The sequence below is a fragment of the Salvelinus alpinus genome, chromosome 2 (genome assembly GCF_045679555.1).
Source record: "Salvelinus alpinus chromosome 2, SLU_Salpinus.1, whole genome shotgun sequence".
Lineage (NCBI taxonomy): Eukaryota > Metazoa > Chordata > Actinopteri > Salmoniformes > Salmonidae > Salvelinus > Salvelinus alpinus.
In genome coordinates, this window is record NC_092087.1 from 113,098,752 (window position 1) to 113,121,509 (window position 22,758).

Here is a 22,758-nt window from a genome sequence, read left to right on the forward strand (position 1 = left end):
TTATGATGTAATGTCAACTTTATATATTTCTATCCCGGGACTATTCAATTTTGAACTCACCCACAGAGCAATTCTCCATAAATCTGCTGTGGATTACCCAGAATCCCGAAATAAATTAATACATATGTGATCATTCAAAAACATAACTGGTTGTGCTTATAGGGAACCAGATCGTGAACACAACTAAGTTACTAAGTCTTTAACCACACTGTATAGTTACACTGGTGAGTAAAAACTCATGCTTCCTACACTAACTTTTTGTCTGAACATTATAATATATATTTTACGTCACACTAGCGTCATTGTCTTAAAGTCGCACATCTCCATCGCAGTCAGAGGTTCAGACTGAGCGTTACCCACTCCAGTCAGCAGATGGCGGTGTGCGATTTTAAGGCAATGCGGTTAGTGTGACGTATAATCTAGTGGACGGAACGCAATGCTGTTAGTGTGACGTATAATCTAGTGGACGGAACGCTTCTTTCAGCAGCAGCAACAGTTAGTCCGCCACCTCGGTAGCTTGCTAGACAAAATAGCCGAACCAATAAAGCTCTTTAGACGCTTTAGTGTATATTAGCCACTGTGTTTTAAACCCTCGTCTGTCGTCTAGTTAGTAAGTTATATTATTTCATTTCATATTTACGGTGTTGTTGTTATTATTCAGCTGGCGGGCTGGTTAAGTTAGCATTAGCCTAGCTAGCTAACATCTCCGACCATGAGTTCACAAAATTACTCTCTTCCTGGTGAAGAAGAGACGGTCTGCTGTACGGAGAAAGAAGCTCTCATCAAAGAGGAGGAGGAAGAGAAGGATGTTACAATACAAAAACAAGTAGAGGGTGAGGTTGTTACCCTGAAACAAGAAGAGAAAGACGTTTCAGTGAAAGAGGAGGAGGGTGTTACAGTAAAAGATGAGGAGGATTCAGTTTTTGAAGTGAAAGCGCAGGATGGGGAGAATACGGTCTCATCGGAAGAAGAGGAGGAAGAAACTGGATATCTGGACCCGATTTCCCAAACGCAATTTAAGGCATCCAGTGGTTCTAAAGATGAACTTAGCCATAAGATGGTTTTGAGAAACCGGGCCGTGATTACCACTGGTAAGTACTGTCTTAAATACAGAGGTACAAACTCTGCAGTTGTTGAACTGATGTTTGGTGTTAAAGGGGAAATCTGCAATTGCTACATCCATATTTTGCCATTGATTCTTGGAGAATATAACACATGCCTCATGAGCTTAGTTAAACTGTTGTACCCCATCAGAACCCCAAATAAGCTTTTTTTACTCCAATGTTTAGAAACAATGTGTATCAACAGCCTCAACATGGTTAACTATAATGTTGATATCATGGATGGTCAGTCCTTTCATCCATAGGTCTGTCTATGAATTTGAGAGTAGTTAAATGTCTCCAGGCCCATCATCATCTTATTACCAAAACAGTGGTGGAATGACTGCTTTGTTATTGTTTCAACTTCAGATTGTTTGATTGATGTGTGGCTTTTTTAAAGGGACAACCTAGTATTTAAACAGCAACAAAATGGCTGCCAAGAGACTTGGTTTGGTAAACAGCTGAGGGATGGGGCTGGAGAAATGTAACCACTCTCAAATTCATAGAGAAAGCTATTGTAGCAACCCTAACTCAACACCTAGCGAACTCGTCAAGAAGTTCAGACATCTTGGTGTAACAGTTATAAGGTGTTGGCTTGACAGTCGCTGGACCCAGGTTTGAGTCCAGCTCAGGGCTACCCCCTGAATTCACTACACTATGAATACAAGGACTGGCCATGCATGATGTCATAATGATAGTTTAACCAGGTTTCTAGGATATATAGTATATTCTAGAATTGCCAGTGAAGATTTCCTGTGAAGGCAAATTATTAGAGCTGTTGATAAGTCATTGTATAATATTCAGCCAATTTTTTGTCATGCCTTTACATTAAAGGCAAGACATACCTAGAAGCAATTACATTCATGAATTGGTTTGAAACCTTTGTTTTAAACCCTTCTCAAAGTTGGTGCCTTGATGGATTTGTAAAAAATGGTTTATCATGAAACACTGTTTTTTAAATTTATTTGAATGTAACCCTTATTTCAGTTAAGTCAGTTAAGAACAAATTCTTATTTACAATGACTGCCTACACCGGACGATGCTGGGCCAATTGTGCGCCGCCCTATGGGACTCCCAATCACGGCCGGTTGTGATACAGTCTGGATTTGATCCAGGGTGTCTGTAGTGGCGCCTCAAGCACTGAGATGCAGTGTCCGCTGCGCCACTCGGGAGCCCCAAAATCATGTTCTAGTGCTGTCCCCAACTAAAATACATCTTGGTCAACCAAGAGTCATCTGTTCTTTCTACCAATCGCCCCATGTGTTTTTATAAAATCAAATATACGTACTGAACTTGTCTGATGCTTTAAGCATTCTGTTGGATCAAATAATTAAGACACACAAATGACTCGAAGTCATAACCAGAGGGAGCCGCTCGTCAACATAACCTGACCAGAGGGAGCCGGTCGTCAACGTAACCTGACCAGAGGGAGCCGGTCGTCAACGTAACCTGACCAGAGGGAGCCGGTCGTCAACGTAACCTGACCAGAGGGAGCCGGTCGTCAACGTAACCTGACCAGAGGGAGCCGGTCGTCAACGTAACCTGACCAGAGGGAGCCGGTCGTCAACGTAACCTGACCAGAGGGAGCCGGTCGTCAACGTAACCTGACCAGAGGGAGCCGCTCGTCAACATAACCGGACCAGAGGGAGCCGGTCGTCAACATAACCTGACCAGAGGGATTCGCCCGTCCGCTGCTGGACTTCGTAAATTCTGCCATTCTGCTACTTAAGTTTTCAGTAGTAGACTAATAGTCTACAGATAGATAGACTATTTCAAACAAAAGACAATGAATAAATTGACAAAACTGACGCATCTTGTAGGATCAGGTCTGGGTGGTCTGCAGGGGGCTGTTTCATTTAGTATCCGTTTGGGTCGGCATCGGGAATGATTGTATTTCCCCATAGTATGTTGTACCGAAGTTGAATGACTGAAAGGGAGTGTAACTTTGATTATAATTGCACTTCCCTGAAGGAGGGAAATGAGGTACAACACCTGTTTGTCCCCGCCCTTTCCTGTGTCGGTGAAGAGCGGTATTAAAGAGCAGAATAAATCCAAGCCTCTCATCACCTGTGGGTGGTGGGGCTTCCAGCAAGGCGTGGATTTGATCGTATGTTGTACCTAGTTTCCCTCCTTCAGGGAACAGTAGTTATAGTCATAACGTTACGCTTGTCATATGATGAACTTCAACTTAAATACGGGATATTGCTGTCGGACAATTTTTTTGTATTCTGAAATGCACTCGACCCACTTATCATTTAGTGGCTCCTTATGTTACGCTGGGAAAACCGTTTTCATGGGCACAGAAATACTAAATAATTTCAGAGTTTGCTAAATCCAATGGTTTTTAACTGAGTCATCTTGTAATCCAAGATGGCGTGTAGCAGTAAGACGTGTTTGTTGTTGTAAATGTTATCTTTTTTTGTATATATTGCAATATATTTCAATATCTTTTTCCATTTTTTTAATTACATATACCTTCCGGCAACCCGCCTCACCCAATGTGATACGGATCTGCTATTTCTTTTAGACCTTATAGCTAGAACCTCCATCAGAAGCTAGCCATCAGAAGCTAATTAGCTACTAGCTATTTAGTCATTGTTAGCCACTGCTAGCGGCCTTTACCTTTTTAGCTCAGACACCAGCCGCTTTTAGCCTGGATAATACCTGCCAGTCTGCACAGCGCGATATCAACCCTGAGCATATCGGACTGTTTTTCTCCACTACATCACCGTATTCCTGCCGTAAGCTCTGGACCATTACACCAGAGTTTATAATAATCGCAGCTGGCTAGCTGCTACCGAGTGGCCCAGCCTAGACGCTAGCCTTGAGCCAGGCCCATCTCCCGGCCTGCTCAGTGGACCCTATGATCACTCGGCCACACAGCTGATGTCTCCCAGACTCTTCACTAAGGCGACTAGAAGCCACTACATTACCGCATTCCTGCCGTAAGCTCTGGACCTTTGCACCGGATTGGCTATAGTGGCTAACGCCCTTGTCCCGAAGCTAGCACCAGTTAGCCTCGAGCCAGGTGCATCTCCCGGCTAGCAAACAAAATTTCTCCAGCTACAATACCTCTTTTGCCAGTTGGCCTGGACCCTTTGTCGACACAGAGCCCCGCCGATCCATCACGACTGGTCTGCCAACGCAATTCCGTCAGATGTGCCCTCAACCGGCCTTTGCCAGACGTCGGTGACACCCTTGTCCCGAAGCTAGCACTAGTTAGCCTCGACCCAGGCGCGGCTCCCGGCTAGCATAGTAACGACTACCTAACGGCTTCCCTGGTTCATATATTGCTGTTCACTGGTTCATATATTGCTGTTCACTGGACCCTATGATCACTTGGCTACATAGCTGATGCCTGCTGGACTGTTCATTAAAACCTTTTCTCAATAGGGGGTGCTGTTTTCACTTTGTAAAAATTTCGTTCCCAAACTGCCTCGTACTCAATTCTTGCTCGTACAATATGCATATTATTATTACTATTGGATAGAAAACACTCTTCTACTTTCTAAAACCGTTTGAATTATATCTGTGAGTAAAACAGAACTCATTTTGCAGCAAACTTCCTGACAGGAAGTGAGAAATCTGAAATCAGGCAGTCTGTTCTAGGGTCAGTTTATTAATTTGCATGTGTTCTATTGGTCGACATGCACTGCGTACGCCTTACACTAGATGTCAACAGGCAGGGAGAGAAGAAATGGAGTGTATAACTTGATCTGAGGTTGAATAAGAGCTCTTGGCATGACGTGACACCAATTTCCTGTTTTCTGGAACGCGCGAGAAGGGACCGGGTATTGCCTTCTGAAAAGCTGTCGTTATAGACGGCTAATATCTCCGGCTTTGATTTTATTTCATAAATGTGACTATCATCGTAAAGTATGTTTTTTCAATATAGTTTTATTAGATTATTGACATTTTTTCGGGACGTTAGGCGTGTTGCGTTGTCTGCGTTTGTTGACGATGGAGAGCTTCGCGCCACTTCGCTAGTGTGCTTGCTAATTCAAGAGGGGAAAATGCCATTCTAAAACCAAACAAAGATTGTTCCCATTCCCGTCACATCATCATTTATCACTCCAGTGTTCATTTGCTAAATTGTAATTACTTCGCTACTATGGCCTATTTATTGCCTTACCTTCGTACTCCATTTGCACACACTGTATATAGATTTTTCTATGGTGTTATTGACTGTACGTTTGTTTATGTGTAACTCTGTTTTTGTCACACTGCTTTGCTTTATCTTGGCCAGGTTGCAGTTGTAAATGAGAACTTGTTCTCAACTGGCTGACCTGGTTGAGAACAAAGGTTAAAGGTTAAGTAAATAAAGGTTAAGTAAATATAAAATTATAATACAAAAAATGTAGCAGCAGTATAGACCTAGTCTGTTCATTATATACATGATGTATTGTTACACCATGTAGGAGCAGTATAGACCTAGTCTGTTCATTATATACATCTAGATGATGTATTGTTACACCATGTAGGAGCAGTATAGACCTAGTCTGTTCATTATATACATCTACATGATGTATTGTTACACCGTGTAGGAGCAGTATAGACCTACAGTAGCTAGCTACTTATTTAGATGTAGTATAACTTAATGAAACTGCCTTAAATATGCTGTGGTAAACATTTTTTATTCTCACTAATCAATCAACACATTCCTGTCTTTGTATGTCTCAATATAATGGTATTATTTAATTAAATCCATTTAAAATAATCTTTTGTCGGAAAATAAAATATGATCCTCAACTGCGTTTCCCTTCCAGTCAGCAGACGGCGATGTGCGTCTTTCAGGCGACGCTGCCAGCGTGACGTATAACCTAGTGGACGGTTCTTCATAAACAGCTCGTCAACCACCTCGGTAGCTTGCTAGCCAACATAGCCGAAAGACTCAAGCTATTTATACGCTTTCGGTGTATATTAGCTACTGTGTTTTCGACACACTTCTGTCGTATCAACTTGTTAACCTATTTAATTTAATATTACGTTATTTTGTATTAGTCAGCTATAGTAGCTGGCTGGTTTAGTTAGCACTAGCCTTGTCGCTAATGATAGCTAGATAGCTAGCTAGCTAACATCCCCGACCATGAGCTCCCTAAACATCCCACCTCCTGTTAAAGAAGAGGCGGTCTGCTGGACGGAGAAAGAAGCTCTTGTGAAAGAGGGGAATGTCACAGTAAAACAAGAAGTAGAGGGTGAGGCTGTTACAGTGAAAGAAGAAGAGAAAGACGTTTCAGTGAAAGAAGAGGAAGACGCGTTCAGAGTGAAAGAGGAGGATGAGAAAGAGGAGGATGCAGTTTTTGGTGTGAAAGAAGACGAGGTTGGAGATCCGTTTAACCCCAGTAAGTACCGTCTCTGCAGTCGTTGAACCAATATGCAGTAAAGGGGTTCTACACTTTAATGTTGTTCTGTAGGAATGGCTGAAGCTACACTGTAACTTGTAGAACATCAAGAGTGGACCATCAACAAAACGTTAACAATTGATCAAATGCATCTAATGACAATGCCTGAAATACTGTAGTCCTCAATATCTCCTATTAGCTTAGCCCAATATGCTTTTTACTGAAATGGGCAGGGAGTAAGCTTTGTTATTGTTTCTACTGCTGATTGCTGCCCCCGTTACTCCTCAAGGTCCAAGGACTGTATGTTATTTTCAGAGGTAGACTGGCTCTAAAATAGTCAAATATTCCATCTAAATGTGAATCCATTCTCAATTGCGATACATTTCTAGAAACGTAAATCGCTGCACTTTCATATCAATTGAGAATAATTTCACACAATACTTTCATATCACATCAAAATAAGTAACCAGTTGCAATACCCCAAACGGTAAACCAAATTCGTTTCTCGTAATTTCACCTTCCTTCAGGCTTCTTTTTCTTCTTTGGACTTTATATGGCGGTTGGAAACCAACTTTAAGGTGCATTACCACCATCAACTGGACTGGAGTGTGGACCTCAGTTCATCTTTCAATCACCCAGGTGGGAATATACCAAGACAGTCATGAAGAGGGCACAACAAAACCTTTTCCCCCTCAGGAGATTGAAAAGATTTATCATGGGTCCCCAGATCCTCAAAAGGTAATACAGCTGCTCCATCGAGGGCATCCTGACCGGTTGCATCACCACCTGGTATGGCAACTGCTCGCCATCTGACCCTAAGGCGCTACAGAGGGTAGTGCGAACGGCCCAGTACATCACTGTGTCCAAGCTTCCTGCCATCCAGGACCTATATAATAAGCGGTGTCAGAGGAAAGGCCACAACATTGTCAGAGACTCCAGTCACTCAAGTTATAAACTGTTTTCTCTGCTACTGCACGGCAAGTGGTACCGGAGCACCAAGTCTAGGACCAAAAGCCTCCTCAACAGCTTCTTCCCCCAAGACATAAGACTGCTGAACAATTCATGAAATCGCCACCAGACAATTTACATTTCAGGTTTTGGGGCTGTCGCTGGGCAATACGGACTTTCAGCTCCCTCCAAAGATTTTCTATTGGGTTCAGGTCTGGAGACTGGCTAGGCCACTCCAGGACCTTGAGATGCTTCTTACGGAGCCACTCCTTAGTTGCCCTGGCTGTGTGTTTCGGGACGTTGTCATGCTGGAAGACCCAGCCATGACCCATCTTCAATGCTCTTACTGAGGGAAGGAGGTTGTCGGCCAAGATCTCGCAATACATGGGCTCATCCATCCTCCCGTCAATACGGTGCAGTCGTCATGTCCCCTTTGCAGAAAAGCATCCCCAAAAATGATGTTTCCACCTCCGTGCTTCACGGTTGGGATGGTGTTCTTGGGGTTGTACTCATCCTTCTTCTTCCTCCAAACACGGCGAGTGGAGTTTAGACCAAAAAGCTTTATTTTTGTCTCATCAGACCACATGACCTTCTCCCATTCCTCCTCTGGATCATCCAGATGGTCATTGGCAAACTTCAGACGGGCCTGGACATGCGCTGGCTTGAGCAGTGGGACCTTGCGTGCGCTGCAGGATTTTAATCCATGACGGCGTAGTGTGTTACTAATGGTTTTCTTTGAGACTGTGGTCCCAGCTCTCTTCAGGTCATTGACCAGGTCCTGCCGTGTAGTTCTGGGCTGATCCCTCACCTTCCTCATGATCATTGATGCCCCACGAGGTGAGATCTTGCATGGAGCCCCAGACAGAGGGTGATTGACCATCATCTTGAACTTCTTCCATTTTCTAATAATTGCGCCAACAGTTGTTGCCTTCTCACCAAGCTGCTTGCCTATTGTCCTGTAGCCCATCCCAGCCTTGTGCAGGTCTACAATTTTATCACTGATGTCCTTACACAGCTCTCTGGTCCTGGCCATTGTGGAGAGGTTGGAGTCTGTTTGATTGAGTGTGTGGACAGGTGTTTTTTTATACAGGTAACGAGTTCAAACAGGTGCAGTTAATACAGGTAATGAGTGGAGAACAGGAGGGCTTCTTAAAGAAAAACTAACAGGTCTGTGAGAGCCAGAATTCTTACTGGTTGGTAGGTGATCAAATACTTATGACTTATGTCATGCAATAAAATGCAAATTAATTACTTAATCATACAACGTGATTTTCTGGATTTTTGTTTTAGATTCCTTCACTCACAGTTGAAGTGTACCTATGATAAAAAATTACAGACCTCTACATGCTTTGTAAGTAGGAAAACCTGCAATATCAGCAGTGTATCAAATACTTGTTCTCCCCACTGTATATATATATTTTTAAATGTTGCTGACATTTGTTGCTGACCTCCCCAGAGGTGTCTCATTATTGGGATTCATTGCTGATTCCTACCTGTAGCTCACTATGAGGTGTCTAGTGATAAAGGTTAAGGCAAGGCTTTCGACTCTGTCAATCACCGCATTCTTATCGGCAGACTCAACAACCTTGGTTTCTCAAATGACTGCCTCCCCAGCTTCACCAACTACTTTTCAGATAGAGTTCAGTGTGTCAAATCGGAGGGCCTGTTGTCCAGACCTCTGGCAGTCTCTATGGGGTACCACAGGGTTCAATTCTCTGGCCGACTCTTTTCTCTGTATATATCAATGATGTCGCTCTTGCTGCGGGTGATTCTCTGATCCACCTCTACGCAGACGACACCATTCTGTATACATCTGGCCCTTCTTTGGACACTGTGTTAACAAACCTCCAAATGAGCTTCAATGTCATACAACTCTCCTTCCTTGGCCTCCAACTGCTCTTAAACGCTAGTAAAACTAAATGCTCTTCAACCGATCGCTGCCCTCATCCGCCCGACTAGCATCACTACTCTGGACGGTTCTGACTTAGAATATGTGGACAACTACAATTACCTAGGTGTCTGGTTAGACTGTAAACTTTCCTTCCAGACTCACATTAAACATCTCCAATCCCAAATTAAATCTAGAATCTGCTTCCTATTTCGCAACAAAGACTCCTAAACTCACGCTGCCAAACATACCCTCGTAAAACTGACTATCCTGACGATACTTTACTTCAGTGATGTCATTTACAAAATAGCCTCCAACACTCTACTCAGCAAACTGGATGTAGTCTATCACAGTGCCATCCGTTTTGTCACCAAAGCCTCGTTGGCTGGTCCTCGCTACATATTCATCGCTAAACCCATTGGCTCCAGGTCATCTATAAGTCTTTGCTAGGTAACGCTCCACCTTAACTCAGCTCACTGGTCACCATAGCAACACCCACCCATAGCATGGCCTGTTTATTGCCTTACCTCCTTACTCCATCACACTGTATATAGATTTTTCTATTGTGTTATTGACTGTACTTTTGTTTATCCCATGTGTAACTCTGTGTTGTTTTTTTGTTGCACTGCTTTGATTTTTCTTGGCCAGGTCGAAGTTGTGAATGAGAACTTGTTCTCAACTGGCCACCTGGTTAAATAAAGGTGGGGGGAAAATGTAATTAAAAATACATTTTAAAAAATCATAACTTTATTGACTATGAAAAGCCAATTGACATTTATTCCTGATTATTATTTGACCATGCTTGTCACTTATGAACATTTTGAACATCTTGGCCATGTTCTGTTATAATCTCCACCCGGCACAGCCAGAAGAGGACTGGCCACCCCTCATAGCCTGGTTCCTCTCTAGGTTTCTTCCTAGGTTTTGGCCTTTCTAGGGAGTTTTTCCTAGCCACCGTGCTTCTACACCTGCATTGCTTGCTGTTTGGGGTTTTAGGCTGGGTTTCCTTACAGCACTTCGAGATATTAGCTGATGTATGAAGGGCTATATAAAATAAACTTGATTGATTGATTGATTGACAACACCCAAATAGATACTGTCATTAACGCGATTCTTCAATAATTAAACATATTTCTTAATACTGTAGCAAACATTATATTACACAGGACATTCAAACGAGCCTTACAATTATAATCCAAAGTAGTGTGAAATGCACTCCCCTGAGTTTTCCCCCATTCACATTCAGAATACACTGAAAAACTGAAATCTTTGCTCACCATTTAAGATATACTACATCCATAACTGTCAGTTTCCTCATTAGCAGGGGAGAGTTTCTACAACCAAATTGCATGTGCATCGCCCTCGTGCCGCAATTGTATTAAACACAGAAAGGGGCCTATATTAGAGACCAAAAGTCGTCTGGCACACTGCTTAGAGTTTCAACAACATGAATAACTTATATCTTATATCTACTCTACAATCATCGATGTTACTACTAAAATATGACTATTCTTGCTCATTTTAAGACAATTGTCAAATAATTTTAACATTCATTACAGATGTCAATTGTTGTACAACATCATGGCTATGCTGTTGGCATCACCTTTTACAGTGGATTTCCACTGTTGTGGGCCTTTAATCATCTGACTTTGTTGTTCGCACAGGAGAGAGACGGGACAGTCGTGGATCCTCTGGGGAGCCTCAACAACCTCATGATGCTGACGAGGCAGAGAAGAGTCTCTCCAGATCAGAACGCCTCAATAAACACCTGCAGAGATCCACAGGGAAGAGAACTCACTGCTGCTCTGACTGTGGGAAGAGATTCACCTCATCAGGCATTACAATTCATCAGAGAATCCACACAGGAGAGAAACCTTATAGCTGTGTTCAATGTGGGAAGAGTTTTACTACATCTGGCTCTCTGACTTTACACCAGAGAATACACACAGGAGAGAAACCTTATAGCTGTGATCAATGTGGGAAGAGTTTTACTACATCTAGCCCTCTGAGAGTGCACCAGAGAAGACACACAGGAGAGAAACCTTATAGCTGTGATCAATGTGGGAAGAGTTTTACTACATCTGGCTCTCTGACTTTACACCAAAGAACACACACAGGAGAGAAACCTTATAGCTGTGATCAATGTGGGAAGAGTTTTACTAGATCTGGCCATCTGACATTACACCAGAGAACACACACAGGAGAGAAACCTTATGGCTGTGATCAATGTGGGAAGAGTTTTACTAGATCTAGCTATCTTACTATACACCAGAGAATACACACAGGAGAGAAACCTTATAGTTGTGATCAATGTGGGAACAGTTTTACTAGTTCTAGCTATCTAACTATACACCAGAGAATACACACAGGAGATAAACCTTATGGCTGTGATCAATGTGGGAAGAGTTTTACTCGATCTGGCCATCTGACATTACACCAGAGAACACACACAGGAGAGAAACCTTATAGCTGTGATCAATGTGGGAAGAGTTTTTGTCAATCTAGTGATCTGACAGTGCACCAGAGAACACACACAGGAGAGAAACCTTATAGCTGTGATCAATGTGGGGAAAGTTTTGCTCAAGCTAGCCATCTGACTCAACACCAGAGAAAACACACAGGAGAAAAACCTTTTAGCTGTGATAAATGTGGGAAGAGTTTTACTATATCTGGCAATCTGACTCAACACCAAATAACACACACAGGAGAGAAACCTTATAGCTGTGCTCAATGTGGGAGGGGTTTTACTACATCTAGCTATCTGACAGTACACCAGAGAAAACACACAGGAGAGAAATCTTATAGCTGTGATCAATGTGGGAAGAGTTTTGTTCAAGCTAGCCATCTGACTCAACACCAGAGCACACACACAGAAGAGAAATCTCATAGCTGTGACCAGAGATAATCTGATAAAAGATCTCTGGTCAAATATTAGTAAATACATACATGAAGGAGTTGTTTCATGATATCAATGAAATAATGTCACAATGTAGAATGTTTTAACATTGTAGTAGGAGTATTTTAATAATGTCACAATGTAGAATGTTTTAACATTGTAGTAGGAGTATTTTAATGATGTCACAATGTAGAAGCCTAAATGTTTGTCCCCTGTTCTATTGATTTCAACATGATATGGATATTAGCCTCAGGGGGAAAATCCAGGCTCTGAAATGAAATAGTATTATTTATTAGATTTAGTAAGTACACATTATTCCCAGATTCCGTGTGGTTTTTGAGCTGTTAGTTTTAACAGGACGTGCAACCTCATCTCCCTCCTGTCACATAAATGATTTTAGCATGATATCGATTAGTTATGACAAATTAGTGTTGCGTTCCTTTGTTTAGCGACCCCTACATTTAAATGCATTCCAACATCACGTACAACCTGATTTCCCCCCTAATCGATATCAGTGATTTATTGCTACTTGTCAAAACAGCGTTTCTGATGCTTGTGCAGTTTATAAGGAGATTGTTTAAAAAAATATGATTATTGTGGCAGATGTTTGTGTAAATAGCACATGTTATTTACATTTAAGTCATTTAGCAGACGCTCTTATCCAGAGCGACTTAGAAATTGGAAAGTTCATACATATTCATCCTGGTCCCCCCGTGGGGAATGAACCCACTACCCTGGCGTTGCAAGCGCCATGCTCTACCAACTGAGCCACACAGGACCTGTTTAGGTTTATGTTTTGTTTAGGTTTTCAATTTATCCCAAACTGTTTCTGCATATTGGTTATGGATTTGGACACGTTAAAACTGTGTTTTGACATTGAGGCTATCCCACCTAGCACAATGTAATTGAAAAGTCGTTGAAAATAAGACTATGCAATCAAAATAAAAATGTATATATTTTTTATTATACCATGCCTTACCATTAAGTTAATTATTGACAATACATATTAACAAAGGAGTGTCCATTTGGTTTTGATCATTCATATTTACAATTCATGTAACTTTTAGTAATCATAATTATATATGCAATCAACTGACAATTTTCGGGTATAATTATATTGACATTGTTGCCCTTCTTTTAGAATATCAGGGTTCATTCTCAGATGTGCCAACCCAAATGTACTAGAGCATGACATTAGGGACTGGGCCCCGATCCAACAACATGCCTATCGAGTGAACTCTGAAAAGAGAGAGAAGCTCCACAGTGAGGTGGAAAGTTACTACGGATATTGCAGGAGTTTCCTCTTGAAATCAGACATGTCCGTGTTAAGGACAACTTGGTTGCTGATTGTCTCAAGGGTGGGCAGTCATAGTTTTGCGTTTAGCCAATGCGTTCCTATGGATCACAATTTATTTTGACTGCACGTTTTTCCGTATTGGAGATGAGTTTTGTTTGGGCTCGTTCCAAGGGGACGAGAGTTCTAGAAGCTAGTGAGTTTTAGGATTCTATAGAATGAAAAAGGAGAAAAAAATAATACGATTGTATATTATTATTTAGAAATGCGTGTTTTTTCTTGTTTTTAATTGTTGACAGCCAGTAGACAACATGTTTATATTGTAGAAGGTGAAGCATTGTAGTTGATTATAATGTGAAATGGAAGTTGTTTTCTGTTGGTGGTGAGCAAACTTGTCCAACTAAAATTATAGGATTTATTTTTTGTCTTAAGGGGAAAGGTGTTCCAGGCTTTCGTTTTTCCATTTATGTTTTGAGGTTGGACTTTAGCACGTATAGCTCGTTAGCACGTATAGCTCGTTAGCACGTAGGGCGCACTGATTGGTGACACCTCGTTAGTCAGTATGTGTAACACCAGTTCTTTTGTTTGCCTCTTCTTGGGCAGATTTAGTGGGTCTCATGGTGGGTGACTTTTATGTCCCAGTTGTTGTTACTAGTCAACTTTCATTGGACACTGAGAGCAAAACTGCAACATTATGTTATAATACTTTTATTGGATCAAATGGTTGTTTTATGCAACAGAATAGAGGGTTCTTAGAACTATTGTGTCTGTGTGTTCTACTGAGGATGGGCCTCTGGGAGAAAACACTGACAGGAGATTTACAATGTATTTTGGGTGATTAAACCTAAAGAGACTGCATTCCAGAGCATGAGTTAATGTTTCTGTTCTATATGGTACCAGGGAGAGATGACCCCAGGGCCAGACCCTGGTCTCTACACAGAGTACTGTTTTTACAGCAGATACTGTCTGCTGAGAATTATAAGTATCTTTCAAACAAATCTTAACCTTGTGACCCGTTCTATACATCTGTTGTTGGTCATGTAGGTTGCAAGACCTTTGTACTTTTGTCTCAGGACTCTCAATGAATCATCTGGGGGTGATTTGTCAACCAGCTATCATTATCGTAGAGCACTCAATTGATTCACTTGTTATGTGTGTGTTGTATTGACCTGCTCCCTTATTAACTGAATAAAGATTTCGTTTAAGAATAACTGTGACTTGTGTGATAAGTTTGTCTCCTCATTTGATATGAAAGAAATTAACCACATTTGGGGATGGAGCAGATGGACCCACCTTTGATCTGACTTTTTCTCAAACTTTTTAAAAAAGTTTTAAAGAGGTGAAACTCTCAAATCGGAAAATCTCAAACCTAGTTTAAAAAAAAAGAGGTGGGCGAAACACGCAAAGTGTCGTCTTTAGAAAAGCCTCGTAGTGTGTATTCCTGTGTGAGGGGGGCACCTTGGAGGTGTAAACAGGGCCCAGTCAGGAGGCTCTGAGTGTGTATTCCTGTATTTTCCCAGTATGAGATGAGTTGCTAGATTGATTGAATAAACCTTTTTCCATAAAGTTAGTGAACCAAGGTGGCTGACTAGCTGTTGATGTTGAAGAAGCGTCCCATCCACTAGATTATAGGTCAAAGTGGCAGAATCACCTGAAAGATGTACATTGCCATCTGCTGACTGGAGTTGGTATCGCAGTTGAGAAAGTACTTTCAGACAAAAAGCTAAAAAGCGACTGCCCCTAAAAACCAACGACTCCCTTTGAAAACGGGCTATGTGGCATCAGAAACATTTATTATAGTGTAAAAATGTACTACAAAGTGCAGCTAAATAGAATAACTTTGGTCATACCCACTCAGCCCGTGACGTCCAAGGACGTTGAATTATGGGCGATATCAGGTCTGTCTGTTGTGGCCGCTATTTCGCCCCAAAATAGTCATCACAAATTTGGCTGTGTGTAACTATGTAAATGTCTCTCGGACAAGGTGAGTTTTATCAATATACACTCTAAAAAGTAAAGGTTCCTGGAGTATCCTTTAGGGGTTCTTCAAATTGAAACTGTGGGGGAACCCTTAAAAGTTATTTGAAGAACCTTTTGTGAACCTTTTGTGTATCATGGTTCCTCAAAGAACCTTTTGGGGTTCATTTTTTTAACTCCCTGTCCACCCTCCCCCCATTATAAAAACATATTTTAATAACAATATTGATTTAAATAATTCATTGTTTATTTAGTGGCACCACAAATGTGAATTAATATTTACAAAACAAAACACATTACAAAATTGCAACATTTCTGCAGACATGTCAGACCATAATAAATAATACATTTACTTTGTATAGTGCTTTTCATGACATTTAAAAATAATGATGTACAATAAAAACAACATACATTAAAAATGAATCATAGGTAAACTAACAATATTGTAGACTTGATGCTAAATACAGATTTTTCAGCTTTAGTGTGTATATCGTATCCACTTAGTTATGTTAGGAAGTTTGCCATCTTTATGATCGGCACTGGTAACTTCACCCCAACTTCTCTTATCCCCAGAACACAGTAACTTTAGAACATAAATAAAAAAATACAGCCCTAGCAGAGCCCCAAGACCCATTTTACGTCCTCGAGGGCGTGGATGTTCTCCCCATCAAAGGCCAGCGGGATTTCACTCTCATGGTGAAATGGATTTCCGCCGATGTGCAGTAAAGGAGTGAAGAGCGGTGAAATCTGTGTCAACAAAAGTAAGAAAAGATTAATACACATACAATTAACAAAGAACATAACAAATGTTCAGCTGTAGTTTTATATAAGCATGCACACCTATGTTTATGAAGAAACAGATGATTGGTGCATAGGCATACCTTGTCACGGACATAAAGGCCACTCAGGTCCTCATTAAAGAGGTAGCGCAAGAGCAGGATCGCTGCTGTGGTCTCCAGTCCTAGTAAAGTAAAGCAATGATCTTACTACACTTGATCAGTTTATTACAAAATACATTAGAGAAAGGGAAGGAATAAGAGCAAATCCCTCTTCTGTATTGTCCTTCAGGGACTGTCAAAATAGCAGGATGATGTCCTCACCCCTGCCTCGCCTCTCTACCTCTGATAGTCCTTGAATTATCTTTTTGTCTATATCCATTCCATGGACTTGATTTATTTCTGAGAAGATCTGAAAAGATAATTTGCACACATTTGTATGCTAATAGATGTCAATTTGTATTGACTGCTATGTAGGTTAAATGTACACTTCAAATGCAGCTGTCCTACAACATATCTGTACCTTCTTCTTGATCCCAATTGCATTGTGTCCATGTTCTGTCCTAAAAGAATTTCAAAGGAAGAGAAAATGTGTCAAAGAATAGTCTTACAAGCATTAAAACATATATACAGTGGGGAGAACAAGTATTTGATACACTGCCGATTTTGCAGGTTTTCCTACTTACAAAGCATGTAGAGGTCTGTAATTTTTATCATAGGTACACTTCAACTGTGAGAGACGGAATCTAAAACAAAAATCCTGAATATCACATTGTATGATTTTTAAGTAATTAATTAGCATTTTATTGCATGACATAAGTATTTGATCACCTACCAACCAGTAAGAATTCCGGCTCTCACAGACCTGTTAGTTTTTCTTTAAGAAGCCCTCCTGTTCTCCACTCATTACCTGTATTAACTGTACCTGTTTGAACTTGTTACCTGTATAAAAGACACCTGTCCACACACTCAATCAAACAGACTCCAACCTCTCCACAATGGCCAAGATCAGAGAGCTGTGTAAGGACATCAGGGATAAAATTGTAGACCTGCACAAGGCTGGGATGGGCTACAGGACAATAGGCAAGCAGCTTGGTGAGAAGGCAACAACTGTTGGCGCAATTATTAGAAAATGGAAGAAGTTCAAGATGACGGTCAATCACCCTCGGTCTGGGGCTCCATGCAAGATCTCACCTCGTGGGGCATCAATGATCATGAGGAAGGTGAGGGATCAGCCCAGAACTACATGGCAGGACCTGGTCAATGACCTGAAGAGAGCTGGGACCACAGTCTCAAAGAAAACCATTAGTAACACACTACGCCATCATGGATTAAAATCCTGCAGTGCACACAAGGTCCCCCTGCTCAAGCCAGCGCATGTCCAGGCCCGTCTGAAGTTTGCCAATGACCATCTGGATGATCCAGAGGAGGAATGGGAGAAGGTCATGTGGTCTGATGAGACAAAAATAGAGCTTTTTGGTCTAAACTCCACTCGCCGTGTTTGGAGGAAGAAGAAGGATGAGTACAACCCCAAGAACACCATCCCAACCGTGAAGCACGGAGGTGGAAACATCATTCTTTGGGGATGCTTTTCTGCAAAGGGGACAGGACGACTGCACCGTATTGAGGGGAGGATGGATGGGGCCATGTATCGTGAGATCTTGGCCAACAACCTCCTTCCCTCAGTAAGAGCATTGAAGATGGGTCGTGGCTGGGTCTTCCAGCATGACAACGACCCGAAACACACAGCCATGGCAACTAAGGAGTGGCTCCGTAAGAAGCATCTCAAGGTCCTGGAGTGGCCTAGCCAGTCTCCAGACCTGAACCAAATAGAACATTTTTGGAGGGAGCTGAAAGTCCGTATTGCCCAGCGACAGCCCCGAAACGTGAAGGATCTGGAGAAGGTCTGTATGGAGGAGTGGGCCAAAATCCCTGCTGCAGTGCGTGCAAACCTGGTCAAGAACTACAGGAAATGTATGATCTCTGTAATTGCAAACAAAAGTTTCTGTACTAAATATTAAGTTCTGCTTTTCTGATGTATCAAATACTTATGTCATGCAATAAAATGCTAATTAATTACTTAAAAATCATACAATGTGATTTTCAGGATTTTTGTTTTAGATTCCGTCTCTCACAGTTGAAGTGTACCTATGATAAAAATTACAGACCTCTACATGCTTTTTAAGTAGGAAAACCTGCAAAATCGGCAGTGTATCAAATACTTGTTCTCCCCACTGTATATATATTAAATAAATATTGAAAGATAAATGGCATCGACATACAATTGAATGCAAAATAGAAGAAAATATTGGAGAAAGCACTAGCCAATACAGTACTGCCATACAGTAACAGGACTGCCATACAGGCCTAATATCACATTTCAAGATATCTTTGTACAAAAATTGTTCAATATTTTATCAAGCTGACTCGAAAGATTACACACAACATTTTGCTGCGTGGCAATACTGTGTTTGGAGTCTAAAGGGCATTTATACAAAAGAGGTAGTCTAGACACTGTATTAATACCATTATGCATTTGAATCCCATCTACAGCTACCATCTAAGATATTAATTTCCCTCCACAAGGGGCGTACATGTAACGTTTCCAAAATGGGATAGTATTGTCCATGTAACGTTTCCAAAATGGGATAGTATTGTACAGGTAACGTTTCCAAAATGGGATAGTATTGTACAGGTAACGTTTCCAAAATGGGATAGTATTGTCCATGTAACGTTTCCAAAATGGGATAGTATTGTCCATGTAACGTTTCCAAAATGGGATAGTATTGTCCATGTAACGTTTCCAAAATGGGATAGTATTGTCCATGTAACGTTTCCAAAATGGGATAGTATTGTACATGTAACGTTTCCAAAATGGGATTGTATTGTCCATGTAACGTTTCCAAAATGGGATAGTATTGTCCATGTAACGTTTCCAAAATGGGATAGTATTGTCCATGTAACGTTTCCAAAATGGGATAGTATTGTCCATGTAACGTTTCCAAAATGGGATAGTATTGTCCATGTAACGTTTCCAAAATGGGATCGTATTGTCCATGTAACGTTTCCAAAATGGGATAGTATTGTCCATGTAACGTTTCCAAAATGGGATAGTATTGTACATGTAACGTTTCCAAAATGGGATAGTATTGACCATGTAACGTTTTCTAAATGGGATAGTATTGTCCATGTAACGTTTCCAACATGGGATAGTATTGTCCATGTAACGTTTCCAAAATGGGATAGTATTGTCCATGTAACGTTTCCAAAATGGGATAGTATTGTCCATGTAACGTTTCCAAAATGGGATAGTATTGTACAGGTAACGTTTCCAAAATGGGATAGTATTGTACAGGTAACGTTTCCAAAATGGGATAGTATTGTCCATGTAACGTTTCCAAAATGGGATAGTATTGTCCATGTAACGTTTCCAAAATGGGATAGTATTGTCCATGTAACGTTTCCAAAATGGGATAGTATTGTCCATGTAACGTTTCCAAAATGGGATAGTATTGTCCATGTAACGTTTCCAAAATGGGATAGTATTGTCCATGTAACGTTTCCAAAATGGGATAGTATTGTACAGGTAACGTTTCCAAAATGGGATAGTATTGTACAGGTAACGTTTCCAAAATGGGATATTATTGTCCATGTAACGTTTCCAAAATGGGATAGTATTGTCCATGTAACGTTTCCAAAATGGGATAGTATTGTCCATGTAACGTTTCCAAAATGGGATAGTATTGTCCATGTAACGTTTCCAAAATGGGATAGTATTGTACATGTAACGTTTCCAAAATGGGATAGTATTGTCCATGTAACGTTTCCAAAATGGGATCGTATTGTCCATGTAACGTTTCCAAAATGGGATAGTATTGTCCATGTAACGTTTCCAAAATGGGATAGTATTGTACATGTAACGTTTCCAAAATGGGATAGTATTGACCATGTAACGTTTTCTAAATGGGATAGTATTGTCCATGTAACGTTTCCAAAATGGGATAGTATTGTCCATGTAACGTCTCCAAAATGGGATAGTATTGTACATGTAACGTTTCCAAAATGGGATAGTATTGTCCATGTAACGTTTTCTAAATGGGATAGTATTGTCCATGTAACGTTTCCAACATGGGATAGTATTGTCCATGTAACGTTTCCAAAATGGGATAGTATTGTCCATGTAACGTTTCCAAAATGGGATAGTATTGTCCATGTAACGTTTCCAAAATGGGATAGTATTGTCCATGTAACGTTTCCAAAATGGGATAGTATTGTCCATGTAACGTTTCCAAAATGGGATAGTATTGTACATGTAACGTTTCCAAAATGGGATAGTATTGTACATGTAACGTTTCCAAAATGGGATAGTATTGTACATGTAACGTTTCCAAAATGGGATAGTATTGTCCATGTAACGTTTCCAAAATGGGATAGTATTGTCCATGTAACGTTTCCAAAATGGGATAGTATTGTACATGTAACGTTTCCAAAATGGGATTGTATTGTCCATGTAACGTTTCCAAAATGGGATAGTATTGTCCATGTAACGTTTCCAAAATGGGATAGTATTGTCCATGTAACGTTTCCAAAATGGGATAGTATTGTCCATGTAACGTTTCCAAAATGGGATAGTATTGTCCATGTAACGTTTCCAAAATGGGATCGTATTGTCCATGTAACGTTTCCAAAATGGGATAGTATTGTCCATGTAACGTTTCCAAAATGGGATAGTATTGTACATGTAACGTTTCCAAAATGGGATAGTATTGACCATGTAACGTTTTCTAAATGGGATAGTATTGTCCATGTAACGTTTCCAACATGGGATAGTATTGTCCATGTAACGTTTCCAAAATGGGATAGTATTGTCCATGTAACGTTTCCAAAATGGGATAGTATTGTCCATGTAACGTTTCCAAAATGGGATAGTATTGTACAGGTAACGTTTCCAAAATGGGATAGTATTGTACAGGTAACGTTTCCAAAATGGGATAGTATTGTCCATGTAACGTTTCCAAAATGGGATAGTATTGTCCATGTAACGTTTCCAAAATGGGATAGTATTGTCCATGTAACGTTTCCAAAATGGGATAGTATTGTCCATGTAACGTTTCCAAAATGGGATAGTATTGTCCATGTAACGTTTCCAAAATGGGATAGTATTGTCCATGTAACGTTTCCAAAATGGGATAGTATTGTACAGGTAACGTTTCCAAAATGGGATAGTATTGTACAGGTAACGTTTCCAAAATGGGATATTATTGTCCATGTAACGTTTCCAAAATGGGATAGTATTGTCCATGTAACGTTTCCAAAATGGGATAGTATTGTCCATGTAACGTTTCCAAAATGGGATAGTATTGTCCATGTAACGTTTCCAAAATGGGATAGTATTGTACATGTAACGTTTCCAAAATGGGATAGTATTGTCCATGTAACGTTTCCAAAATGGGATCGTATTGTCCATGTAACGTTTCCAAAATGGGATAGTATTGTCCATGTAACGTTTCCAAAATGGGATAGTATTGTACATGTAACGTTTCCAAAATGGGATAGTATTGACCATGTAACGTTTTCTAAATGGGATAGTATTGTCCATGTAACGTTTCCAAAATGGGATAGTATTGTCCATGTAACGTTTCCAAAATGGGATAGTATTGTACATGTAACGTTTCCAAAATGGGATAGTATTGACCATGTAACGTTTTCTAAATGGGATAGTATTGTCCATGTAACGTTTCCAACATGGGATAGTATTGTCCATGTAACGTTTCCAAAATGGGATAGTATTGTCCATGTAACGTTTCCAAAATGGGATAGTATTGTCCATGTAACGTTTCCAAAATGGGATAGTATTGTCCATGTAACGTTTCCAAAATGGGATAGTATTGTCCATGTAACGTTTCCAAAATGGGATAGTATTGTACATGTAACGTTTCCAAAATGGGATAGTATTGTACATGTAACGTTTCCAAAATGGGATAGTATTGTACATGTAACGTTTCCAAAATGGGATAGTATTGTACATGTAACGTTTCCAAAATGGGATAGTATTGTCCATGTAACGTTTCCAAAATGGGATAGTATTGTCCATGTAACGTTTCCAAAATGGGATAGTATTGTCCATGTAACGTTTCCAAAATGGGATAGTATTGTCCATGTAACGTTTCCAAAATGGGATAGTATTGTCCATGTAACGTTTCCAAAATGGGATAGTATTGTCCATGTAACGTTTCCAAAATGGGATCGTATTGTCCATGTAACGTTTCCAAAATGGGATAGTATTGTCCATGTAACGTTTCCAAAATGGGATAGTATTGTACATGTAACGTTTCCAAAATGGGATAGTATTGACCATGTAACGTCTCCTAAATGGGATAGTATTGTCCATGTAACGTTTCCTAAATGGGATAGTATTGTCCATGTAACGTTTCCAAAATGGGATAGTATTGTCCACGTAACGTTTCCAAAATGGGATAGTATTGTCCATGTACCGTTTCCAAAATGGGATAGTATTGTCCATGTAACGTTTCCAAA

General features: G+C 40.5%; 3 protein-coding genes across 6 annotated transcripts in view; 2 read left to right on the plus strand and 1 right to left on the minus strand.

The window, feature by feature from the left end:
- The window catches only part of LOC139549612 (zinc finger protein 664-like), a 438,201-nt gene that overhangs the window by 323,454 nt on the left and 91,989 nt on the right, over positions 1-22,758 (plus strand). The gene's annotated exons all lie outside the window — the stretch shown is intronic.
- The window catches only part of LOC139549671 (uncharacterized), a 520,909-nt gene that overhangs the window by 300,170 nt on the left and 197,981 nt on the right, over positions 1-22,758 (minus strand). The gene's annotated exons all lie outside the window — the stretch shown is intronic.
- LOC139548294 (zinc finger protein ZFP2-like) lies at positions 459-14,714 on the plus strand. The gene is made up of 2 exons (XM_071357888.1): positions 459-1,091; positions 10,943-14,714. The coding sequence occupies exons 1-2, from the start codon at positions 713-715 to the stop codon at positions 12,181-12,183; spliced, it is 1,620 nt and encodes a 539-aa protein (XP_071213989.1). The 5' UTR covers positions 459-712; the 3' UTR covers positions 12,184-14,714.